The sequence below is a fragment of the Rhea americana genome, unplaced genomic scaffold, assembly GCF_003343005.1.
Source record: "Rhea americana isolate MKP2758 unplaced genomic scaffold, rheAme1 scaffold_332, whole genome shotgun sequence".
Lineage (NCBI taxonomy): Eukaryota > Metazoa > Chordata > Aves > Rheiformes > Rheidae > Rhea > Rhea americana.
In genome coordinates, this window is record NW_028186460.1 from 348,212 (window position 1) to 370,416 (window position 22,205).

A 22,205-nucleotide genomic window follows, 5' to 3' on the forward strand; every position below is an offset into this window, starting at 1 on the left:
AGCACTTTCTTAGTGAACCTTAAATAGTTTATGTAATCACATAAATGTCAGCTCAAGAACAAAACAAAGYATCACATTCTTTTCCACCACCACTACTTTCATGGGATCATGACAGATCTTGCAGTGAAAGCTGTTTTATCTGGTTGACCTATGCTCAGTGACAGCATTTAAAGTAACAACAGCTGACCTCACTTAAAGAGGAAGCCAGGCCAACGTTAAGAGCTTCTGAGACGCTTCACCTTTACATGCAAGTCTGGGTGTACTAGGTGTAGGGAAATGGTGCCTTSCTAAGGACTGTGTTGTACAAGGACAGCCAGGTAATGCGAGTGTCCGGGTCTGAGAGGAGRTAAGGCAGCAGGTGCTCCTGGGTAGCTAGAAATGTAAGATCCATTTAACACCTGGGTGACAGGCAACTATTGTGATTTGCAGTTTGAGAGCTGCCTTTGGAGTGCTCCTTTCCTTTTGCGCTCTGAATTACAGCGTGTATGTTATTTGCTGTTGGTCAAATAAAGTTTTGGGTGTGAAGTTTGTAAGAACAGAGGTACTGCATGCTTAGCTCTTACTGTGAATAGTAAAATCGGGGGGAGAAAAGCCTTTTTCATCCTTTTTGATTGCAAGATACTGAGAAGAACTTCTGGCGTGATTTTATGATGTTCAGGTGGGGCRTCCTGAAATGCACAGAATAACTGTTAACAGGCTTCCTGAGTGAATTTCCAGCGAGAGGTGGGGAATCCCTAGCTGGAAATTGAACCATAGATTCCTCCAGCAGCCAGCTGAGAAAAGCTGGTTTTTACTGTCTTTGCTTTTCTGTGTTTTGCTATGTTTCTGTTAGGGTTGCTGCCTCTAAGGTCAAAGTCCATGCGTCTGTCTTGTATTTAACTTTTGCTGTATCCGTCTAAAACACTACAGCTTCTGCAAAAAGGTCTGGCTTTCTCTAGAYAGCACCTTTTCCTGATATCGAGTGGAACTGCAAGGTATTCTGCACCTAAAGTTAGGTAGTTTATTTAGTAGCCTAAGTTTACTAGACATCRAATTAGTAATACTTACATTTCAGTATCCCAACTTTTTTTCTTTAGAAATGTCCAAGTAGCTTTTTTTCAAGTAATAAATGATTGGCTCTTTACCTGTTCAATGCCACATATTGTATGCTATTTGCATAGAGGTAGAACTGTATGATGAACTAAGTGTTTTAAAAATAGAATAGTATTAAAATGCGATAGAGGAACAGCTAYGTATAGTAAAGGTAATTGACGTTTGACTCTTGTTTTCTTCTCAAAAGGCYTTGGTAAATTACTGTGTTTCTTAAACCTGTGGCCATGGCCTCACTAGGGTTTACAAAAATGATTCAAAGGAGTCATCAAAAGGCTGTGAGAACCTGAATCGTACAAAAATGCAGATAATCTCAGACAAGGTGTTATCTGCTCTGCCTTTGCAGGGTAGGGTAATGAGAAGCAGCTGTAATGAAAAGTAATTGCAGCCAGCATTTGCTAGCAGTTAGGGACAGGAAGCATTTGGGGACAGGAATCACAGTCACTTCTCATTCCTCTTTCCTGTAAGAGCTGACTTGCTGACAGTCCAGACACTCAGCTCAGTTTGSATTTAAACTTGACAGTAAGAACGAGAGAAGCCAAAAGGCAACAGTGCTCTCAAGTTTGCGTTCTGTTTTTTTGGGCAGTCTGTCTCAGCCAATCTGGAGCGCACWGAAAATTATACACTTACAGCTAATGGGAAAAATGATTTTTAAAAAAAGCCATGTTTGTTTGTTATTTGAAAAATCATCCATTTATTCAACAAATGCACTCAGATGAAAATAACTGTTTTCCAAAATATTGACTATATCTTTTCATGGTTTCAGAACGTGGCACGACCTAATGACTGGGAGACATCCTGTTGTATCATCAGTGTTATATTTTGTTCCAAATTCTATGGGAAACATGCTTCAGAAGACCTATACTCTTTCCCAAAGTATGAAAGCTAATTAAAATAAAAAGCCTGTTCCCCTCCATCACCCTTCTCAATTTCCCAGATGTCAGTATTTGGTATGAGCTTGCTGTTTCTGCATCTTCAGTGTAATACGACAGCCTGCCTTTGCATGCTCAGCTCTCTCAGGAGCTTGTTATACAGAATTTTCTTCTCAGTGGGCTAGTGAGCAAGCTGATTTCCTCCCCCCACCCCCAAAATCCAGTGTTGATTATCAACATATTGATACAGTACATTGCAGGAAGTCTCTGGTGTCAAGGAGTTCAACAAATACTGCTTACGGGGTCTCGTGTGAGAAACCAGAACTGTTACAAGGCCTTTTTGAACGGCAGCAGCTGTTCCATTTGTACAGCACAGCAGTAACTTCTCTGCATTTTGTTTTCCCCATGGTATTCATCTACAGTTGGTTATTTTTAAACCTGCAGAGCTGAGTGCTGGTTTTCAGCTTGCTTTCTGAGGCATGAGACTCCCTTAAATGTCATTCAGTTCTTGTATTTGATCCCTTTTTTCCCAGATCTTCTCAGCTTCTGGCACTGGACACAGTAATCCAAGAGGGCATTTCTGGGGTTGTGCGCCATGGCCAGTTCCTTATTAACTGAAAAGCAAACCAAACAACAAAGAATTAAATAGGAATGCAGTACTTCCCAGTAGTGAATTGTCATACAGAAAAGGAGCTGGCATGTATTAGTAAGAGCCAATCAAATTAAACTGAAGGTGCATRAGTAGCAAGTTAATTTATCTGTGCTTCTAGAAGAAAGTCTTCTGAGTATGAAATAGGGATTATGACTTTGCCTGYTGAAGCACTGACACAAGATCTGTTGACATCAACAGAAATATTCTATTCTCACCTGCCTCCAGCAGCTTTCAATCAGAATAAAATCCTCTCAYAAGGGCAAGGAGAGCAGCGGGCCCTCCACTGGCAATGAGCACCTATGTACTGGGGCAGCACCGTGAGAGCCTTGATCGCCGCGCGGAGCCTCCCTGTGCTGAGCGTGATACCRGCAGAACAGAAAAGTGATCTCTGCCCCGCAGCCTCGCGTCTTCCGAGCAGGACGCTGCCATCAGAGGCTTGGAGGATCTTTGGAGAGGGATGAGGAAACAGTGTGGGGGAGTGGGAGAATCCTACCCGGTTAATATGAAAAGCCCTGTCCCAGGATATAGCTTCCCTTGACGTTGTTAGCTGTTCAGAGGAAAGGCTGCTGTTTGGTTGAGTTTGCTTTTATTTTTAAGTGGTTTTGGAAGGGCAGTAGGGAGATGGCTTTTGCTATGTTGTGTGGAACCTTCTTCATGCTTCACGTTGAAAAAGCAACGGTGCTTGGCTGATGATGAGACAAGGCGTGCAGGTAAGGCAAAATTCTTTTTTTTTTTTTTTTTTAAGGGAAATAGACACCAAAGGCCTACTGAATTGCTGAGGCTTTGTAAGAGTGCTGACCTAAGTTCTCAGGCTTATCTGTATTTAGTTATTTGGTTCACCTGATGGTCTTAAAAACTTGCTCTGATTCAGGTGACAGGATCACATGATCTYAGCTTGCCTGTACGGAGAGCGCTGCACAGAATGGTTTGTGTGTGTTGGCCAGAGGCTCAAATGATAGGTTTGACTGGCAGTCTCAAATCAGGCAAAGGAAGGGCCTGGAGCTACAGCTGGGGCTGAGTTGCCCAAAGTATCAGATAGCCAAGAATTTGTCTCACTTCCTCCTGAGACYCCCACCCAGGGCACCTATTGCCTGGAAAATTATTTTTTTTCCCTGAGGCTTTGGATAGTCGCATGATCTGCCTCAGTCATCCTTTTTATCTATGAAAGGGGGAAAGAAAAAAGGATTCCTTTGACAAATTTATCTGCTAAATGGTTCATTCACCTCTATCTCTTAAAGCCTTGATTGGTGATCTAGGAAAATTTAGGGAATCATTACTTAAACTCATTACAAATCCAAAACTAAAAATTCTGTGCTTTATCAGAAACACCTTTTAACATCTGTTTTTAGGTAATATTTGTAGACATGCAGAAAGCACAGCTAAAGACAATACAGTCACTTTAAGCCAGGGCAGGCCAGTCTGCTTCAGCAGTTGATCACACAGCATGAATGTGAATATCTTTGAGGCTTTTTGGATTTTTTTTTTTTTTTTGATTTAACAAAAGTATTATCTGAGCCTTTACCAAATACCTGAACTCACGGGATCTGTAATCCACCTGTTTTGCTAGATCTTGGCTGGAATAGAAAAGCAAGAGAATTGCCAGGTAGGAATTAGTTCAGCAGTACTTCAGTTTTATTTCACAATAGCTAATGTCTAACTATGGCAAATGGACACAGTTTATTTGCTAAAAGGGAGAACCTCTGCTTTACCCCAAGTTGAATGTAATGATTCCACTGGCTTCCATTCTGGTTTTCCCAAGACAACCTTTTTYAGGAAGGAACTATCCACACATAGGCTTCCTCCTCTTTGATATTTATTGAATTGTGTGATGTTTTGGCACCACATCATTTTTTGTTGTTGTTTCCTATTGTGTGAAAAACTGTCAGCTGTTATAAATTGTCCTCAGAGGGAGGTGAGGGCAAAGCTGAGTTAAGAATGCAGAACAGGCTTCCCAAGCTGCTTAATTTGGCCTCTGAAAAAAACATCTTGGACAGGAAACATTTTGAGTTTAGCAGCCTGAAGATTGCTAGTGATGTGTGCCTGTTAGCAAACAAACACCCATCCTTCATGTTAAAGCCTCATGTCTAGATGCCAACATATGTTATGTGAAATAGAAAGTGATTAATTCTACATATCTGGATACATGTGGCCTTTCTTACACTTAGAACCATGTTAAATTGCCCAATTTTCAGAATTTCAGAAGATTGCAGGGCAGAACAAACTTTATGAACGTACAAATTACAGTACTTGATTTGTCATCCAGATACAGGTAAGATAAAACGCTACCTTGTGTTGTTTGGATAAATCTGGCTGTTTCCTGTTGGGCCAGTGCTGTGTGAAGGTCTCAATTTATCATTTGCAGACTTTATGGTCAGGATTTTCCTTCTGCCTGCCCCAGCCAGCTCTCTATTTTTAAGATCATAGGTGGACTATTGGAGCCGAAACCCGTAATACCTGTGTTATGCACTGTTGGCCCATACAGGTGTCTAATCAAGCTGTACCAAGAGGCATCTGGTTTTATAGAGGCAATCTAGGACATCATCTTAGTTTTCCCAACGGTTCTTATGGAGGAAAAGTTGAAAAGGCAGCTAATGGCTACTTAGCCCCACGTCTGCAAGAAATGGTCTTGGAAGGGCTGACCATGTGGAGTCATTCAGGTATGCTTAGATGTATGTGAAGCCAGAAGCAGCTGGAGCAAAGCTTTCTGACAGAAGTGACATAGGGCCAGGCACAAAAATTCAAAAGCATTTTGCCATAGTTTGTTCTTTTCAGTGCCATATTATGGCACTTACATTCAGAGCAAACTGGATGGCTTTAGTGAGTGCTGGAATAGTTCCTCTTACTGTTGTGCTCTTTCATAGCACTTCCAACTTAGAAGAGTTGGGGCTGACCATGGTGGGCTTGACTGATGTTCATGGGCCAGTCTAACCCCTTCATTTCTGATATTTGGTAGTATTACTTTGTCTCAGTGTTTGCACTTTAAATGAATTAATCCACATCCTCCAGATCCTCAGAGATAATAGGAATTTATCTTCTATTTTTTATGAAGATAATTTTCTCAAAGCCTCTGCCACCCTCCCTCCAAAAAAAAAAAAAGGGGGGCTGTGACCTGCATGTGCTCCTGGTCAGGCCTTAGCAGTTTTTAAGGCCAGAAAACTGAAATGAGAGCAGCACAGGTGAATCTGTTGCCACATCTCTGATTCAAGTTTCAGCTACACTCAAACCCAGAAAACATGAAGATCATCCCATTAAAATAGCCTGGTCTGAGATACAGGGGTTTCCCTCCTGAAAGGAATTCGCTGCCTGGAAGTTGTATCCCAGTGTCTTTTCTGTGCAGCACCAGTCAGATTTTTTGGGTAGCATTGATTTACAGTATCTAAGCGTGTTGCACTCATCAAGTATTTACATATCTGAAATTGGGTGGGTTTCTTATTTTGTTTTTACTCTGAAGATAGATTTTGAAGTGAGTATAAGCTGCTTTTAAAATTGAAAAGACAATGTACCAAGTGTACATTTAAATACAAAGTAAAAGCAAATACCTCTGAAAAAACAGATGTACTGAATAACCAACTAGTTTTAGGGTGCAACAGCTGTTAACTGTCACACTGAAGACTCACACAGGGAAAGCACAGAGGAAAATCATCTGTGCTGTAGCCACCTTTTTTTTTATTTTATTTTTTCTCCAGTTTGATTGCCCTTCTATAATGAATGCTGCAGTCAATAAAACTATGGAGTTTCAGTGAGGGTTCGAGCTAAACAATTTTTTATAGACCGTCTTCTATTTGAAAAGTAAGTTAAAATGCAACACAACCTGACAAAATTGCTTATGACCGTAATTCTGTTCTGTTTAGTATTGGCTCAAGCCTAACAGCAATCTGTTGAACACACAGTTTTGCCTTTCTACCCACTCATAGCCCCTGAGTCCTGGCCTACCTTCTAATAATTTGATCCTGAAGTAAGCGATTAGCAGCAGGAGGAGTAAAGTCACAGGCACAAAAATCCCAGCAAAGAGAACGCAACCAGGCAGCTCCTTCACAAACACTGAAAGTAGGTAACTCATGCTCAGTTTCCTCTGCAGCAACCCTGCTGAATAAGTTCCTTCAGATCTGTAAGTGAGGAGCTTATTTTATCTTGCTTTCTTCCCTTTTTCCCCTGCGTCCACATTCTGCCCTTTGCTCAGGCCATTATCACTTTTTGGACTTCGGTTTGTTTGTGTAGACCTGTGATTCCTAAGAAGAGTGGAGTTCAGTTGCAAAGTTACTCAACCACAAAGTTCAAAAGTACATAGTAATGTGTTAATGCAAGTAATGTAGGGCTTGAAACCTTTGGATATGTTGGGCTGAGGTGAGCTCAGTGTGTAAGGCTGCTGTATTTTGAGCACTTGAGGTTCTTTCATCCGCTGATGTTGTACAGGCTGATCTGAATAGTAAGCTTCAATTTTCTGGATACGTTATTTTTTATTTTACAGTAGATCCAAAGTGCCTTGCTCAAGATGAACCCTGTCATATGTACAAGGTGTACCTTGTAGATATAGATACACATRGTATCTATTCTCAAGGGTTTTCAGTTTGAGCCACTGAGACATCAAGTGAGACAGTGGATGTGGTAGCAACAACAACTTTTTTCCAAAGAGTAATTGCAAAAGACAGAAAATCAGAATTCTTTTTTTTCCTTTTTAGTGAAGTTGAAAAAATTTTGAGGCCAAGCTTGCTAAGGAATTCAAGTACCTTTTAAACATTCAGGTAAGTAACTGGGTTTGAGGTGTTCATGCTGTTCAGCTTTTCTGATCTGGCTGCCAGTCAATGGCAGAACTGTGTCTAGGGTGCACTGGGTGGTTTAAACAGAAGATTACCCTGTCAGTATCCTCTTTCTACACCCATCAGATTTATAAAACATCAGGTCTTCAAAACTGTTGTCATCTTTGAAAGGTCATCCTGAAACTGTTAATGCACACAGGATTCACTGAGTTCATCCAGGGGCAATGCAGCATTTCCCTCATTGACCTGCCTGCRTGCTTGAATTCCAGTAGAGACATGCCTTCCCTGTGTTAGAGACACGGTCAGTCTGCCTGAGCATCCACACTTAGTCCTATCGCGTCCTCCTAATGAAGGGATCAAGTAATATCCAGCATGGTGGTTTTATGGCTTCAGCTGCTTGGTGTGACGTGGATAAAATGTCTGGGTCATTTCATGACCATGAGCTCAAAGCACAAACTACCATTACGAGAGCACTTCTCTCTTGACATCCAGCRAGTAGGGACAAGATTTGTCTGACATCTGGTAGATGGGGTAGGCTAGAGATAGTGGAAAGTACAGTAGATTTGTAGATTTCCAAGGCAAGGAAGCATTACTATGTTTCAAAAGGCAAAGAATCTAACCTAGTAAGCATTTTATAAAGTTTGCAGTTTTCTTTGAGCTATGATACATTTGGCATGAGATCCTGCATGAGATCCTGCTGTTGTGACAAGTGATGGAGAATTTTGTATTTGTAGACAAATTCCCAGTTTTGTTAATCATCTTGCTTTTGCGATTAATAGAAGAACAAATGGAGTGTGCTTTATTTCTTGTTTGTATTTGGTCTCAATTTCTAACCATAACATCTCATTTTGCCTTTTCATGCTAGATGTTTGACCTCATTTGTAAAATGCTTTATGATCTACTGATGAAAAGCATGGATTAGAAGCCAGGTGGATAGGATATTAATATTATTACAGGCCTATCTGCAACAATAAAATTTCTTCCTTGTACCTGTCAGCTGTGATCAATAAACTCCTTAAAACCTTTTATGCCCATAGAAAATTATTTTTTTTTAGACTGATGAATGTTAGTGTTCCAATGTGCAAAGCAATCTTGTAACATTTTGGTGAACACTTCTCTGGATCCTTTTAAAAAGCACTTCTTACTGATGTTTCTTAACAAACCAAAACAAAGAAACTTGAGCAACCAAAAAGTTCTGTTTGAGTGAATAAAATCCGTGACAGAATTCCAAGGTCTTACAGAAAGAGTCGGGGAATATTTCTTGTTGATACACCTCTATGGCTCACAGGGAAATTAATGGGAACTAGGTATACCTGTGTAAAAGAACAAAACACTCATTTGGATTTTTTTAATTGGTTTTCCACGTGTGCTTGAGAAATTCTTTTCTGTCAAACATGAGGCACAGATGATGATTAAGTACGTAGCTACTGTGCTTGTCACACCGGATTGTTCTGGGGAGAGAAAGATGATGGACTGTAGAGCAGACAGCTTTTGACTGGGTAGCTTCTGCCKAGAAGAGTAGGAAAATTCTGCATTCTCCACATTTGTGCAATCTGTTTGTCAAAGAACAGATGACGTCTGTGATCACAGTATCTACGTGAGGAACAAAACTTTGCTAATGGCTGTTCACTGCAGCAGATGTGAAACAAGTGTCCATGCTGAAGCAGAACAAATGCAGGTAGAAGCAAGGTTAATTTTTTTTTTTAATTTGTTTTCTTTTAAATACTGAAGGCAATTYGTTTTCTGCCCCGGACTGTAGTAGAATCCCAGTCACTAGCAATTTCAAAATCTGAGACAGGATAATGTTTCTGAGAGATACAGCCCAGCCCGGACTGAATTTGGGTAAGCCAGTTCAGCAGAGGGTTGCAGCAGCTGATCGGAGACAGTCTGCGAGGCGCTCTGTGCAGGAGCAAGGTCGCACCAGTAACGCGCACAGGTCTCCTGCCCTCTGCCCCTGTGTTCAGCTGATGCACAGTGGGCCAATGTGTACAAAACCGAACATTTTCTCGCGCACTTGTACTGMGCTCAGGTTCCTCGGCTGGGGCGAGCGGCAGCTTTACGTGCAGCTGAGGGGAGCTCTGTGACTGCGAGTTCACTGTTGCTGCAAAAAGCAGGGTTTCGCATCCACGCAAATCCTGGGCTGAAGTGGATGATGCTGTGTGCGTCTTCGCTGTGTGATCACACTTCTGTCTGACAGAGTCGACAGAAAATTGGAAGATTTGGGCCAGGCATGGATTAGTTGTGCAGGAACATATGGTTTCCTCAGTGATCTGTGAAGCTTGGGTGTATTTTGGAAAATAAATGGATTCATGAGCTTTGCTGAAATGTCACTGACTAGTCATGAGCCTAAACCGAGCAACTGGTTGCTTATCACCCTCCTGGTGTTGCCAGTCCTGTGCTAGAGGGCAGACCTGGTGAAAGCTCAGTTTCTGGTTCATGGTTCTGGTTCACTTTGCCGTTTCAAAATGTTCCTTTTGGCTTCAATCAGAAGTAAAAACTTAATTTTCTGTGAAATGGAATTTAAGGAACATTAATTTTAGAGGCACCAAAGCTCTTATTTCAGTCCTATCATTGTGATTACTTTCATAAACTATGAACACAGAGGAATTCATACAAACTTTAAATGACTTTTTTTCTAAAACCAGCCAAAGCACAGTAGAATTGATGACCATCTACTTTTCGAAAGGTAGATGACATTCATAATATCTCATCAGTTTTTCCTTGCCTTTGTTTTTTGGAGAGGTTGTGGGGGTTTTTGGCTTAAATGAACACGTTCTTGTAGAATATTTTGATTTAATCACATTTTCCAAAGGAAAATTTTCTCTTAAAATTTCTGGACGGCTTTATTACGTGTATATATAAAGGCAATGAAATACCTATTGGAGCTGAGGAGAAAGGAGTAAGACTTGCCTGTGAAGGCTCAACCACAGTAAACAAAAGAAACTAGTTGTTGCAGGTGTTTGAGAGCCTTTTGGGCAGTAACCAGAAYGAAAACGTTCCAGGAGGGCACATTGCCAAAGCGCATGTCAGCCAAATGACAGCTGAAATAGCATGCTTGGACTGCTCTTTCTCAGGAAAAACACTCTAATAAGATTGCTGCAARATTGAAACCTGGCTACATCCATTTGGCTTCTTTTTAAAAATCAGTATTTCTGTAGTTACGGTGGGAAGAGAAGGAGCTGGTTGACTCAGGGCTCAGTAATAACAGAATCTGGCGGCAGCAGGTCGCTGGGTCCTGTGGGGTCCCGTTTCTCTCTGAGCTAGGGTTGAAACCTTGGCCCTGCTAGGACAGGATATTTCTGGGAACCTGTGTAAGGTGAGACCATTGCACAGGAGATAGGTGCCTTTTGAATGGCAAAAGGGCTTTAGTTTCCTGAGGTATTGAGCTAGAAAGTTTCCTGAACAGAATATTAATTTTATTAAATTTAAATGCTAAGAGAGTTATTCTTTCTTCTGGATCTTTTTGCTGGAAAACCAAAACCTTTCAATGTTCAGCCTAAAGGCTATTAGTTCAGCTAGTTTGATACCCTCTTTATATGTGCAATTTTGTTTCCCTCCGTTTCCTTTGCAGAGTTCAGAAGATTCTTTAAAGTTTATTTTCCCCAAAAGTATCTAGCCTTGATTTGAAAACATCAAGAGATGTTTCCTCTGTCTCTTCCTATAGCTTGTTCGTGATTTAAAGTGCCTGCCTCGTGTCTAATTTAGAATTTTCCGTGCTTCAGCTTATAGCTGCTGGTTGTTACTACTCATTCTTCAGAGGGTTACAGAGACTTTTGCGACTTATTTTTYCCTGTATAAATACTTATTCCCTGTAATCAGGTCACTTTTCAATCTCTGTTCTATTCTACACAGGATTGATCTTTAAAATTCCTTACAGTAGGATTTCTCCCCTCCACAGTCCTTGACACATCTGTGCAGCTTTTCTCTGTTTGCTCTCCAGTTTATAAAGACCCTTTTTGCAACATGTACATTGCAAATGCTGTGATGCAGTAACTGTCCCCAGGGCTACTCTTAAGTATAAAATTGCATCTTTATTCCTACTTGCTATTCTGCTGTTCACTTGTCAGAAGGGCTTACTAGCCATCATTGCTGCAGCAGTTGAGCAGCGACTGCCGAGTTGCCTACCTGCTCCATATTTTAGTCCTCTTCAGGATCGTGGTTTTCCAGGATGTAGTCCTCCAATCTGTAGGGCTGACTGATTTGCCTTGATCCTTATTCCTAGATGTAAAATGTTGCTTTGGAGATGCTGCAATGCTCTTTATTTTTTCCCCCTAGCCTAGATTTTCTAGCCTAGACAGTAAGCCTAGATTTTCACAAATGATCCAGCTCACACAGCRTACCTGCTTTGTTCTCCTTATTGCCCAACACCAAACCTTTGATCATCTGCACATTCTAGGATTGGTGACTTTATATGAATTTCTACTTTTTTTTCCTACTTTTTCTGTTTTCTACTTTGTTCCTTTTCTAGTAAAAGCTTTGTAAATAGGTGCAAGTCATTGATCCAGCTGAGAAAACTGGATCAACTATGTCTTTCTTTTGAGGGAAAGGGGCAACTAGAATATTTTTAAGCTGGATCAGTTTTCTGATCTAGTTTAATGAGTGGGGAAGGGGATGCTGGCACAGTTTAAGTCATAAAGAGGTGATGATAATCCCCTTTAGGAAGGCCCCTTTCCTCAAAGAAAGGTGGCAGGCTAAAAGAGTCTGCTGCCAAAGTTTAATCATAGCTTCTCTAGAAGCCCTGTATGCAGTGAATCCCCATGGATATGACTTTTAAGATCTCTGCAACAATTCCTAATTCATTTCTCCTGTGCTCTATTGATATAGAAAAGTGATTACTTTTTAATGAGCACATTGTGTGTTACTAATTCAAGTGCCTTAGAAAATCTAAGTATATTGAAGCTGTGGTTGCCTTTATCAAACAAACTTGTAATCTCATTTAAAAAGTAATAGCTATTTTGCATAAGCCATGCTAAGCAGCTTATTTATATTCCAATTTTTCATCTATTTGAACAATCTTTGCATTTTTCCTGCCTTGCGTTTATTTTTCTTACCTCCAACTAGGCCAAATCATTTGAACATTGGTGTGAGAATAATGGGTTTCTAGTCTCCTGGATATTACACTTAAGATTTATGGAAAATTAGTATCAGTAAAATAAAGACTTGCTTGGCCAACTTTTATCCGTCTTCCAGGCTTCCTAATTTTCAAAGTGTTTCTGTGCAGGTTATTTAGATTTCTGCTTAGTTGCCAGTCACCTGGTATTAATCACATTCTTCCACATCTGGCAGTGGTACCAGTATATGAGCCTTCTTTCTAAGTACAAATAAAAATATTTATTGAACAGTAATACTTCCAATATGTTATAATTAAAAACATCTAGATATGGGCTTTATTGTTGAGATCTCTCTCTCTTTTTTCTAGTATAATTTCAAGAGAAAGGAGGAAAAAAAAAGATTCTTCATGATCCCTTGACCACAGCTTTTTGCATGGTGAAATGAGCTGACAACTACAATCCTATTCTTTTTTTTCCTTTTTTGCTTCTCTCTATGAAAATAAGACTTATGAAATCACATTGGTTGTTCTCCCTAGTAACTCTTAGCCAACTTAAAAAAATGTTAAGAAGCATAGTATGTGAGATGTTTTATGTTAATAAATATTCATTTTTTTTCCACAGAGCAATTTTGCTAAAATTTTCATCAGTTTTGGAAATTAACCTACTTCTAATAAACATTTGTGTGTGTGTTGTGTGTGTGGGGGGGTGCTTGTTAAAGCTGCCCACCGTTCACCTTTTTCTAATAAGACTGGTTCTTGATCACTGCTCTGTGAACAGSCTCACCAGTTCCAGTGCACTGGTCAATTTGCCAGTAGCTGGCATAACCCAGTCCTGAACAGTCACTTCATACAGCTGATTCTCATTTCTGTTAGCAGATCATAGATCTTTAGAAACTGTTTGATTAATGCTCTCTGCATGGGACTTCAAGCAGCACTCTTTCAAATGAAACTTTTCCTTTCTTTCTTTTCTTTTCTTTTTTTTTTTTTTTTTTTTTTTTTTTTTTCAAACCAAACAAGCCTGATGCTACAAAACAAGCCTGATNTTTCTTTTTTTTTTTTTTTAATAGACCCTTCCAAACAAGCCTGATGCTACAAAACAAGCCTGATGCCTTTCCAACCCCTCTCTTAAATGGCTCACAGCTGTCTCCTGGCATGTTCTCTGTCCTGATCAGTAGAAAGGAAATCAGTGCAATATTTGGAAGGTATAGATAAGATGCTGGGGGGAAAACACCTGTGCTGCTCTGATATTGCAGAAAGGTGGCTGTGCAGTGGTGCTGCTGTGTTGTCTTTCTATCTTGCCATAAAGCCMCTGGTGCTGGCAGTTCAATGTATGAGTGTTTTGTCATTAATACGTCATTTTTCACCTAACAACGAAGAAAGCAAGGAACTTGCTGAAATGTGCTTCTAGAGACTGGACTAGACTCAGCATTGATCTGGTACCTCATTTTGTAGCTGATGCTGGAACTGCAGTTTAAAGGTCTGTAAAAAATGAGCTAACATTTTTTTTCCCCCMAAAAAAATTCAGCCTGATTTCAAATGTGTTATACTGTTTGTTACCTCTTGGTTAGCTAATCTTTCTTGATATGCCTTTGCAACATCTTTAATACCCTATCATACATCAGGCAGTTTTTAGTCACAGTTTAACCACAGTCCCACGCTCAGTGAAAGAGAAGGGAGCGCCAGCTGGGGCTCCCCGCTAGCTCAAGAGGCCACAGTAAAGCAGAGCCGGGTACGTCTTATATCAGGTGCTTTTCTAAGACCCGCTAGCTGTCTGTGTTTAGCTGTGTGCCATAAAAGCAATATTGGCCTTGATTCCTCAACTGCTTTTCAGAAATGGCTGAGGATTTGGCGAATCTCAGTTTTGAGCTCCTTGCTTGACACAGTTGGAAAAAAAAAAACAGGTTTTCGCAGAACTGATAGTTACAGAAAACCCAGATTCACATTGAAAGCATTTGTGTCAATATTGTTTGTATAACCRACATCTTTTATAGTTATTTATTAAAACTGTGACAAGCATTTTATGTAGGTTTTCCTTGTAAAGGAAGCTAAACWGTTCAAATACCCTAATAACAACCTGAACTGCAAATTGAGCGTAGCCGTTTGCACAAGACCTTCCTGTTGAATGGGCTGCTCCCGACCTGTTCCCTCCCCGAAAACAGCCCTCCTCTTAGCAGCCAAACATCAGGGAGACAAACTGCTGGTTAAATAGGGGTGAAGTGTGGTTTCATTAGAAACTTATTGGGTTGAAGCCTAAAATAACCTTGTATGAAAGTACTATACAGTGAAATGAATACTATGGTAAGTTAGTTAGTGATGCTGGAGAGCTCTGTGTGYGTGTGTGTGTGTGTGTACAGCTACAAGCTCTGCCACAGTGTCTATAAGGAACTAAATATTTGGTCCGTGTGCCAGAAAGATTTTCAGCTTATCTACTACTGTTAGCAAAAGCTGTGACTAGTTTTAATGCATTTTGTCAGTTATCTAGTACTCAATTAATGTGACATGAAATAAAACGGCGTGAGCACACATCATTCTCCATCACACATTCCTGATGAATGCTAATTAGTTCATCATTCCACTTCCCATGCTGTACATCCAGGCAGTAATGAGTTGTAGCCATCTGCTGCCGTGGAATGATTTTTTTTCTTTCTCTCYTTTTTTTTTTCTTTTTCCTCCCTCTTTCCCCATAAAGTAGAAAGGCAGAGGGCCCTTCATGTTTTTCCTTATATTGTAACATATCCAGAAAACCGTATGCTTATTCCTGACATTGGCATCAACAAATACTAATTTACATACTAGACTCCTTCTGTAACTATATAAGACCAAGGAAAGGATTTTTAACCCTGCATTGCTTGATGAGTTAAAAAAGTTATTGAGGAAGCCTTGGGGAAGTTTATGGAGTGTTTTAACAGAGTAACATCTGCAATTCCTCACAAATGAGGAATGCACTGTAAGGTCTTGCTAATTAGAGTGAAAACTTTTCATTGAAATGAAGTTGGTTTTGACAAAACAACATTTTCTCTAAAAGAATATTTTGATTAAATAATTGCAGTTTGCACCTACCTTGGGGCAAATCTCTTAATGTTGCCTAGCCAGAAGGTGAGAAAGGCTAACCTGCGGTTGAAGAAAAACTACAAAGATTATCTGTCCTTATTGTGCTTATTTGTTCTCTTCAGAAATTTGTAAGACAGTACTTACCCTTACAGAAGTCATGTTGGCTCTTCTAAATCAGATTATATTTATACAGGAATTGAGTAATCTTGTTGTTTTATTCATCTTTTTCTCATTTCTACTAATTTACCTAGCATATACATCATATTTGCTAATTCTTTATCCTAGAGTTCCCAAGGTATCTCTTAAAAATTCATGTCCTTCTTGCAGCATCCGGTTCTGAGAAACCAAGGCAGTTTTAAACGAGCAGTTGTGCACTACTTGTGGTACCTCAGCTATTTCATCCTTTGTACTTCCTTTGGGGGAACACTAGAGGCGTGCTACTGTTCTTTTTGACAGCTTGTTCAATAACTTCTTCTATAGCCATTTAAAATTTCAGACATCTGTTGACCTCTTCTCCACCAAAGAGTTCCAGCATGGGAATCTCCCCACTGTCTCCACAGTGAATACCTATAAAAAGAATGCATGTAGCTTCCCTGTGGTAGCTTGGTGAGGGTGTACCCTGTTAAAGACATCTGACCTTTATTTTAAGAGTACCTCGAGCCCTTTGACTCTTCAGAGAAATAGAGGTCACCCATGTCATGAAGATCAAACAAGTGGGATGAGCAGGAATTGTTGCAGGTATGTTTAATGTACTAAACATACAGAGTACTTTAAATCACAGTTTGCTATTAAATAAACTTCAGTTCTTATGGACTGAAAATATCAGCATGTGAAGTAAGCAAGGGTATAAACTATTAGCATTCTGGCTGCCCTATGGGTATGTGTCCATGTACAAACTTTTGCCTGCCCTGTCAACATTTGGTGGCTAGTTACTTTTCCAGTGAGCATATGCCTATGGGTATGCTTTTATGGCACACAGCTAAACACAGACAGCTAGCGGGTCTCAGAAAAGCATATGGGTAGTAATCACAGAGTAGTTGCAAATTCAAAGCCTAATCTATCTGGTGATATGTTTTGTGTATGTATGTGTGCATGTGTGGATCTGAAGACTATGATTTATTAGTCTTGAGTGTCTGGACAGTTTTAGTGTTTACAGCTACAGAAACAGCATGGCATCTGCATCTACAATCATCTATAATTATGTTACAGCATGTATCTTCTCTTGCATAATGAAAGGCAAAGTAGAAATTAGTAAAAAACAAAACACATTTTTAAGTTCTCTGATTCATACTCTTCTACCATCACTTACACTGATCTCTCTGCCACACACTGTTCCTTCCATTCTTGCTATTTTTTTCCCTGGCAGCATTATCTGTCTTCACTTACAGTTAGTTGTGTGACAGCAACCTGCTGGTTTTTCCATGGCTTCCAACAGCATTTATTATCTATCACTCTTCTTCAATCAGTAGAGCTGCAGAAGCACAGGGCACTCAGGGGTACTCAGATAGTGGGTTACAATCAACAGCACTAGAGAGATGTGTTCCTGTATTTCTGCACTGCTTATTTGTGCATTTGGCAGAGAGTCGTAATACCAACATTTGAAGTTGTAATAGAACTTTCTGTCCAAGGGCTCTCAAACACTTTGCAAAGCACTCTCCCAGATGTGCTGGGTACTTCAACACCTCCTAGGAACATGGGGATTAGTGAGAGCCATTTTACAGCTGTGGAACTAGGATTTTTATCTTAACAAATTCACAGCAAGGAAACGGCTTCTTTATTTTCTACGCAATTCCTGAGGTCCCTGTGATGCAGGGTGCACAGAAAGCCTGCAGGGGACAGATTTCCCTGAACCTGGTCAGACTCAGAGATGAATTCCGTGCAATCCAAGTGATGGAGACAGATGTCACTTGTCATGAAATTATCTTTTCATGCAGTAACAGCTAAACAATAAAGAAATACCTGCCATATCACAAATCAGTATGGAAAAGATGGGGTGGGGCATTGACCAGGAGGTATCAGGCATTTTCTCTGGGGGGAGTGGATGTAATTTAATGGGACTGTCTGTCTGCGTGAGGGCAAAGTAAGAAATGAAGACAGACGGTAATCCAAAGAGAAAGAGTAGAAGCTGTGGTGACTCAGGCCTGTGAGAAAGCCTGAGATGGTGGCAGTGTTGGCTGTTGGGCAGTTGCAGTCCTAAGCAAAGAAAAGTCCTTCTATTATTTGATTGCTAAACTGAGGCCTGTTTCTCAGAAATAATGTACTTCTCCAGATAGTAAGAGAGGCTGGATGTGTTCGCTACCAGCTCAGGTGAAAGCGGGGCAAGAGTGGTCCCAGTAACCTACTGTAGTAGGGTGAGAAATGTATTAGCTGCTTGCATTCAGCTAATTCTGCTTGCTGGGAATAAGAAAAACAAATTTAAACCCTAGTTATCAAAATTATCAGAGTTAATTGCTAAAGCAAATTTTAAGTACTCTGTCTACACTGCTCTGGATGAAATTTGTTTTTACCAGGAGAAATAATACTAAAACTAATGCAGGTGGACTACTCCTGCTCAGATATAAGTAGTATCCCAGTATAACTTAAGGAAACTTACCTAAATAGCAAAATCCCTGTCAGCATTGATTGTGTTTAACAAAACCCAGTCAGCACTGTCAGGCTAAAAAAGACTTAATTGAAGTAATTTGGTGTACTTTTATAAAAGGTCACAGAGTACTGAGAAGCTTTCAGGCTAGGAGCATATTTTATAAAGGAATTTTATTAGGAAAAAACAGGCTTATTTTAAAACACTCTTAAAAGGTAATACTACTATCTTGATCTTGGCTTGTTGTCTCAGTGAATATGGAATGCTTTTTTCTGTTTATGAATTCCTAGTTTGCTTGTGCTGAAGTGAAGAGGAAGGGTTCTTTCCTCTTTGTCATCAACCATTTTCTGCTGGTTTCTTGCTGAGGAGAGGTTTAGATGGACATTCAGTTTGTATGATAACTTGCTCTATTTAGATGTCTGCTCTTTTTGCTTGGTGAATTATTTATTTTCTCTGCCTAAAAATGTTTCTTCTCTTATCTCTTCCTTCACTAAGACTGCACGGACATTGTCACTCAGAGCCACTGTGTTTTGCTGTTCAGTTAAGTACAGTCTCTAGACAACTGTATTTCTTACCTTAATCATGGTTGTCAGTGTTTGTGAGTTATATTATGAAACAAAAGAAATACAGAGCTGGAAAAGTTCTCAGGAAGCTCTCTAGCCAATACCCCTCCTCTGAGACAGGCTCAGGAACGCCTGGGTCCTAACATGTCAAAATAGCCTATTCTCAAAATCCTCTAATACTGAGGATCCAATAACCTCCAGAGTTATTGCTTTCTCTGGTTACCAGATAGTGAGTGATGTAGTGAGACTTTCCTAATATCTACCCTAAATTTTCCGAACTGCAAATTAGGTTAGTTATTGTTCTACCTTTCAACAGCAGTCGATCACCATCTCTTTTTGACTGACTCTATAGCTTTGTAGTCTGCTTTCTATCTGCTTTCATTCCATTTTCAGAAAAAGCCAGGTGTTTTGCCCTATCTGTGTACTTCATACTTGCAAATTTTTTATAGCTGTGATTATTCTTCTCTGAATTCTGCCCAGGCTCTCCATATCTTTCTGAGAATGAAGCACTCAAGCTCCCACTAGAAGCCTCAAGTGCTGTGCAGGATACAATAACTCCTTCTGTCTTACAAAGTGTTTTGCTCATACAGGCCTCAATCTGGACAAAAGTGTTCATTTAGTTCTGCCCACTGCCTCTGGTAAGCGTTGGCGTTCAGAAGGAACAAGCCTAGTAATAGAAGTCTGGCTAAGAAGGAGAACAGGCAGGTTGATCCCACAAGAAGGAAGAGGCCGGGATACTAAGCAACTGCTAGAGGCCCTTAAATTGTCTTGAGTGTAAGCAGTGGGACAACAAAAGAGCATGGGCCTGTCTTCAGAGAAGGAGGTCTTGAAGCCTCAGAAAGAGGAGGAATACCTTGGTAACTGGGCTAGTCACATGCAAAAATGGAAGAAAAATGGCATTTTCAATAAAGGGTCAAGGAGACAGCCAAAGGAGTAGTAGAAATCTTACAGAAAATCCAACTTATATAAAATCCTGCAAAAATTCCTGCTAGGATTGGAAGAAATTGGAAGGTCTGGGTTTCTCTACAGCTCTTTGGGAAGGAATTCCTGTAGAAGGAAGATGTCTAGCGAGAAATAATAGAGCATTGTTTGGGAGAAAACTCAGATGTGGCTGTAGAATGGATTGTAGAAGAAATAACGTAGGAAAGAGTGGAAGAAGAGTTGCTGTCACTACCTCTGTAACTGAGAGGAGGTAAGGGTGATGCTGGTGGATTTTCAGAAAGGCCGTTTCTGCAGCAGTATGTCTTCTGCCTCTTTATTTTTTGAGCCCCAATAAATCCCAGTACTGGAACATAGCTTGACTATTCCCATTTAGTAGGGGTTCCTTTGAGTTTTGCTTCCTAGCATGGTCCTTTGTACTTTTGATTTTGGTTTTGTCATTGTCAGACCATTCCTCCAGTTGTTCATGTTAAATGCTAATCCTGTCCTCCATATGTATGCCATTCTTCTCATCTTGATATGACCTACGCACTAACCCATCACCCAAGTCGTTGTTAAAGATGTGCAATAGAATTAGTCATGGAACAGACTTTTGTGTGATATGACTTGAATGACCTTTTCATTTAAAGCAGGTAAGCTAACATATTCATGTGCAACCACCTTATAGGCTTTCATATAGGCTTTCTTCCTGGCTCTTTTGTGAGCACAGAAACTGGGACTGTATCAAAGATTTACTAATGTCAAGACATGCAGCATTAGTGCTTTCTTTCCTCTACATAAGGCTACTCATCCTTTCAGAGAAGGAGATGAAAAGATTTCTTATACCTTGTTTCTGAAAAATGCAGTATTATTTAGGAAGGATGCTTTCAGAGTTGGAAATTCTGCAATGACATCAGTCAAAAGGGAGTGTCAGCTTTCTTGATAGAAAGTTAGTAGCTTTTATTCACTCATCTCTCTGGACAGATGCAGTTCTGACATCCTCTTCCAGCCTGATTTCTTGTCAAATGCATATACTAGCTGAACTACAACCATTTTCTAAAGCTGTAAGCTAGCCCATTGATGTTAATGGGGCACTGCCTACTGCCTTAATTGGCCTGGGCCCTAACTGGCCATAGCCAAAAGCAGCTGAAAGCGTGTTTCCATGCCAGCAGGAAAGAATAATTATGCTCGGCCAGTATTGCATCTTGGCAGTTGCAACTGGCAGTCTCTGAACCTTGTAGCTCAAATGCATTTTAGCCAGTATTGGTTCAGTTAACAGTTATTTTATCTTACAGTAACTGAGATGGATTTAAAGCTATATTATCCATACTATTAAACTGTACTATAATACAAGTAAGCCAAAAGTATGTTATATTATAAATATATATATGTATATATAAGCAATAAAAACAAATAAGCAAGGATTTAATGGTCATTATATGCCTTTTTCTTGTTTTCCACTAGCAAGTCATTTCTCCACGCAACAACGCTTGCTTTCCAATTCACGTGATAAGACTTAATTTTAAAACTTAGACAGGTCTTAACTGCCCAGTATGATTTCATTCTCACTTCTTCACTGTTTTCTCATCCTCTTGTTTTTCAGTTAAATTGATTGGCTCTTGTCCCTTCCCTGGCCTGGTGCAGCGGAAGCAGGGAAAGTACCAATAATCAGAGAGGAATGGCTCTCCTGATACTGAGATTACTGGGAGTGGTATAAAAACAGCTGAGTTTGGAAAAGCCCCTGGTGCTCTCTTACATGCTGCTTGGTTGCTGACAGCTTGGGAAAGGAGCTGATGACTGCCTGGTAAGCTTTCTCTGCCTGCATCCTTGGTGCATGGGCTGGTTGCTAGCAGGGGCTTTGTCACTGATGAGGATATGGGAGCCTGCTGGGCATGCGCAAGGGCAAGTGAGGGCTGAAAGCGTCTAATACAGGTTGTTTTGCAGCAAGAAAGCAATTATATGACTGCCTGATTTCATTCAGAGATAAAATGCAAAGCCCACAGTGTGTTTGTGTGTTTTAAAGGGGGACAATACGTAGTTTCAAAATAAGTCTAACAGGTAGACCTTGGATCGCTTGTGAGCTTTTCTGTGCAAGGCTGAAGAATAAATATTTCCCAGAGCAAGCCTATGTCCTTGCCAAATAGCATACTGCTGCTTAGAGTAGTTTTCATATTACTAAGTTTCTCCTTTCCCATTGGGCTGTGTTACTATTATGTCTTTCTACATAATATTTACCCTATGTCTATAATCACATCTGTTAGAGGGGACGTTACTCAGCCAGCAATACTTTTGATGGCATATGGTGCTCTTTAATTAAATATAAGTATTCACAAAAGTGTTCTCTAGTTTTTAGGTCTCCAGCTATCCCTCATGGCTCCCTTTATTCATTTAAATGCATCATCAGAAAGTCAGAAGGCTTTTTTCCTAATATACTAGACATAAAAAATGAAAGCTTAATAATAGAGCAATGTTGTGTAGCTTGGGAAGTTCTGTGCATTTAAATCTTTGAGTAAAAAAACTGCCTTTCCTTGTAAATAAAGAAATCAATTATGTGCTTCTATATAGACAGATGGTCTCCTTCTATTAAAAATATGTATGAGACAGTTGTGAGCTGAATCATGGTCATGATATCCAACATCTGGTAAAACTGTGAGCAGCAGAGTACCACATTC

The 22,205-nt window shown here is 40.1% G+C and overlaps 1 protein-coding gene across 1 annotated transcript; it reads right to left on the minus strand.

Annotated features, from left to right (window-relative positions):
* Positions 1–2,462: 2,462 nt before the first annotated feature.
* SMLR1 (small leucine rich protein 1) lies at positions 2,463–6,673 on the minus strand. The gene is made up of 2 exons (XM_085311128.1): positions 6,547–6,673; positions 2,463–2,575 (listed from the first exon to the last, which is right to left on the minus strand). The coding sequence occupies exons 1-2, from the start codon at positions 6,671–6,673 to the stop codon at positions 2,463–2,465; spliced, it is 240 nt and encodes a 79-aa protein (XP_085167254.1).
* Positions 6,674–22,205: the final 15,532 nt, after the last annotated feature.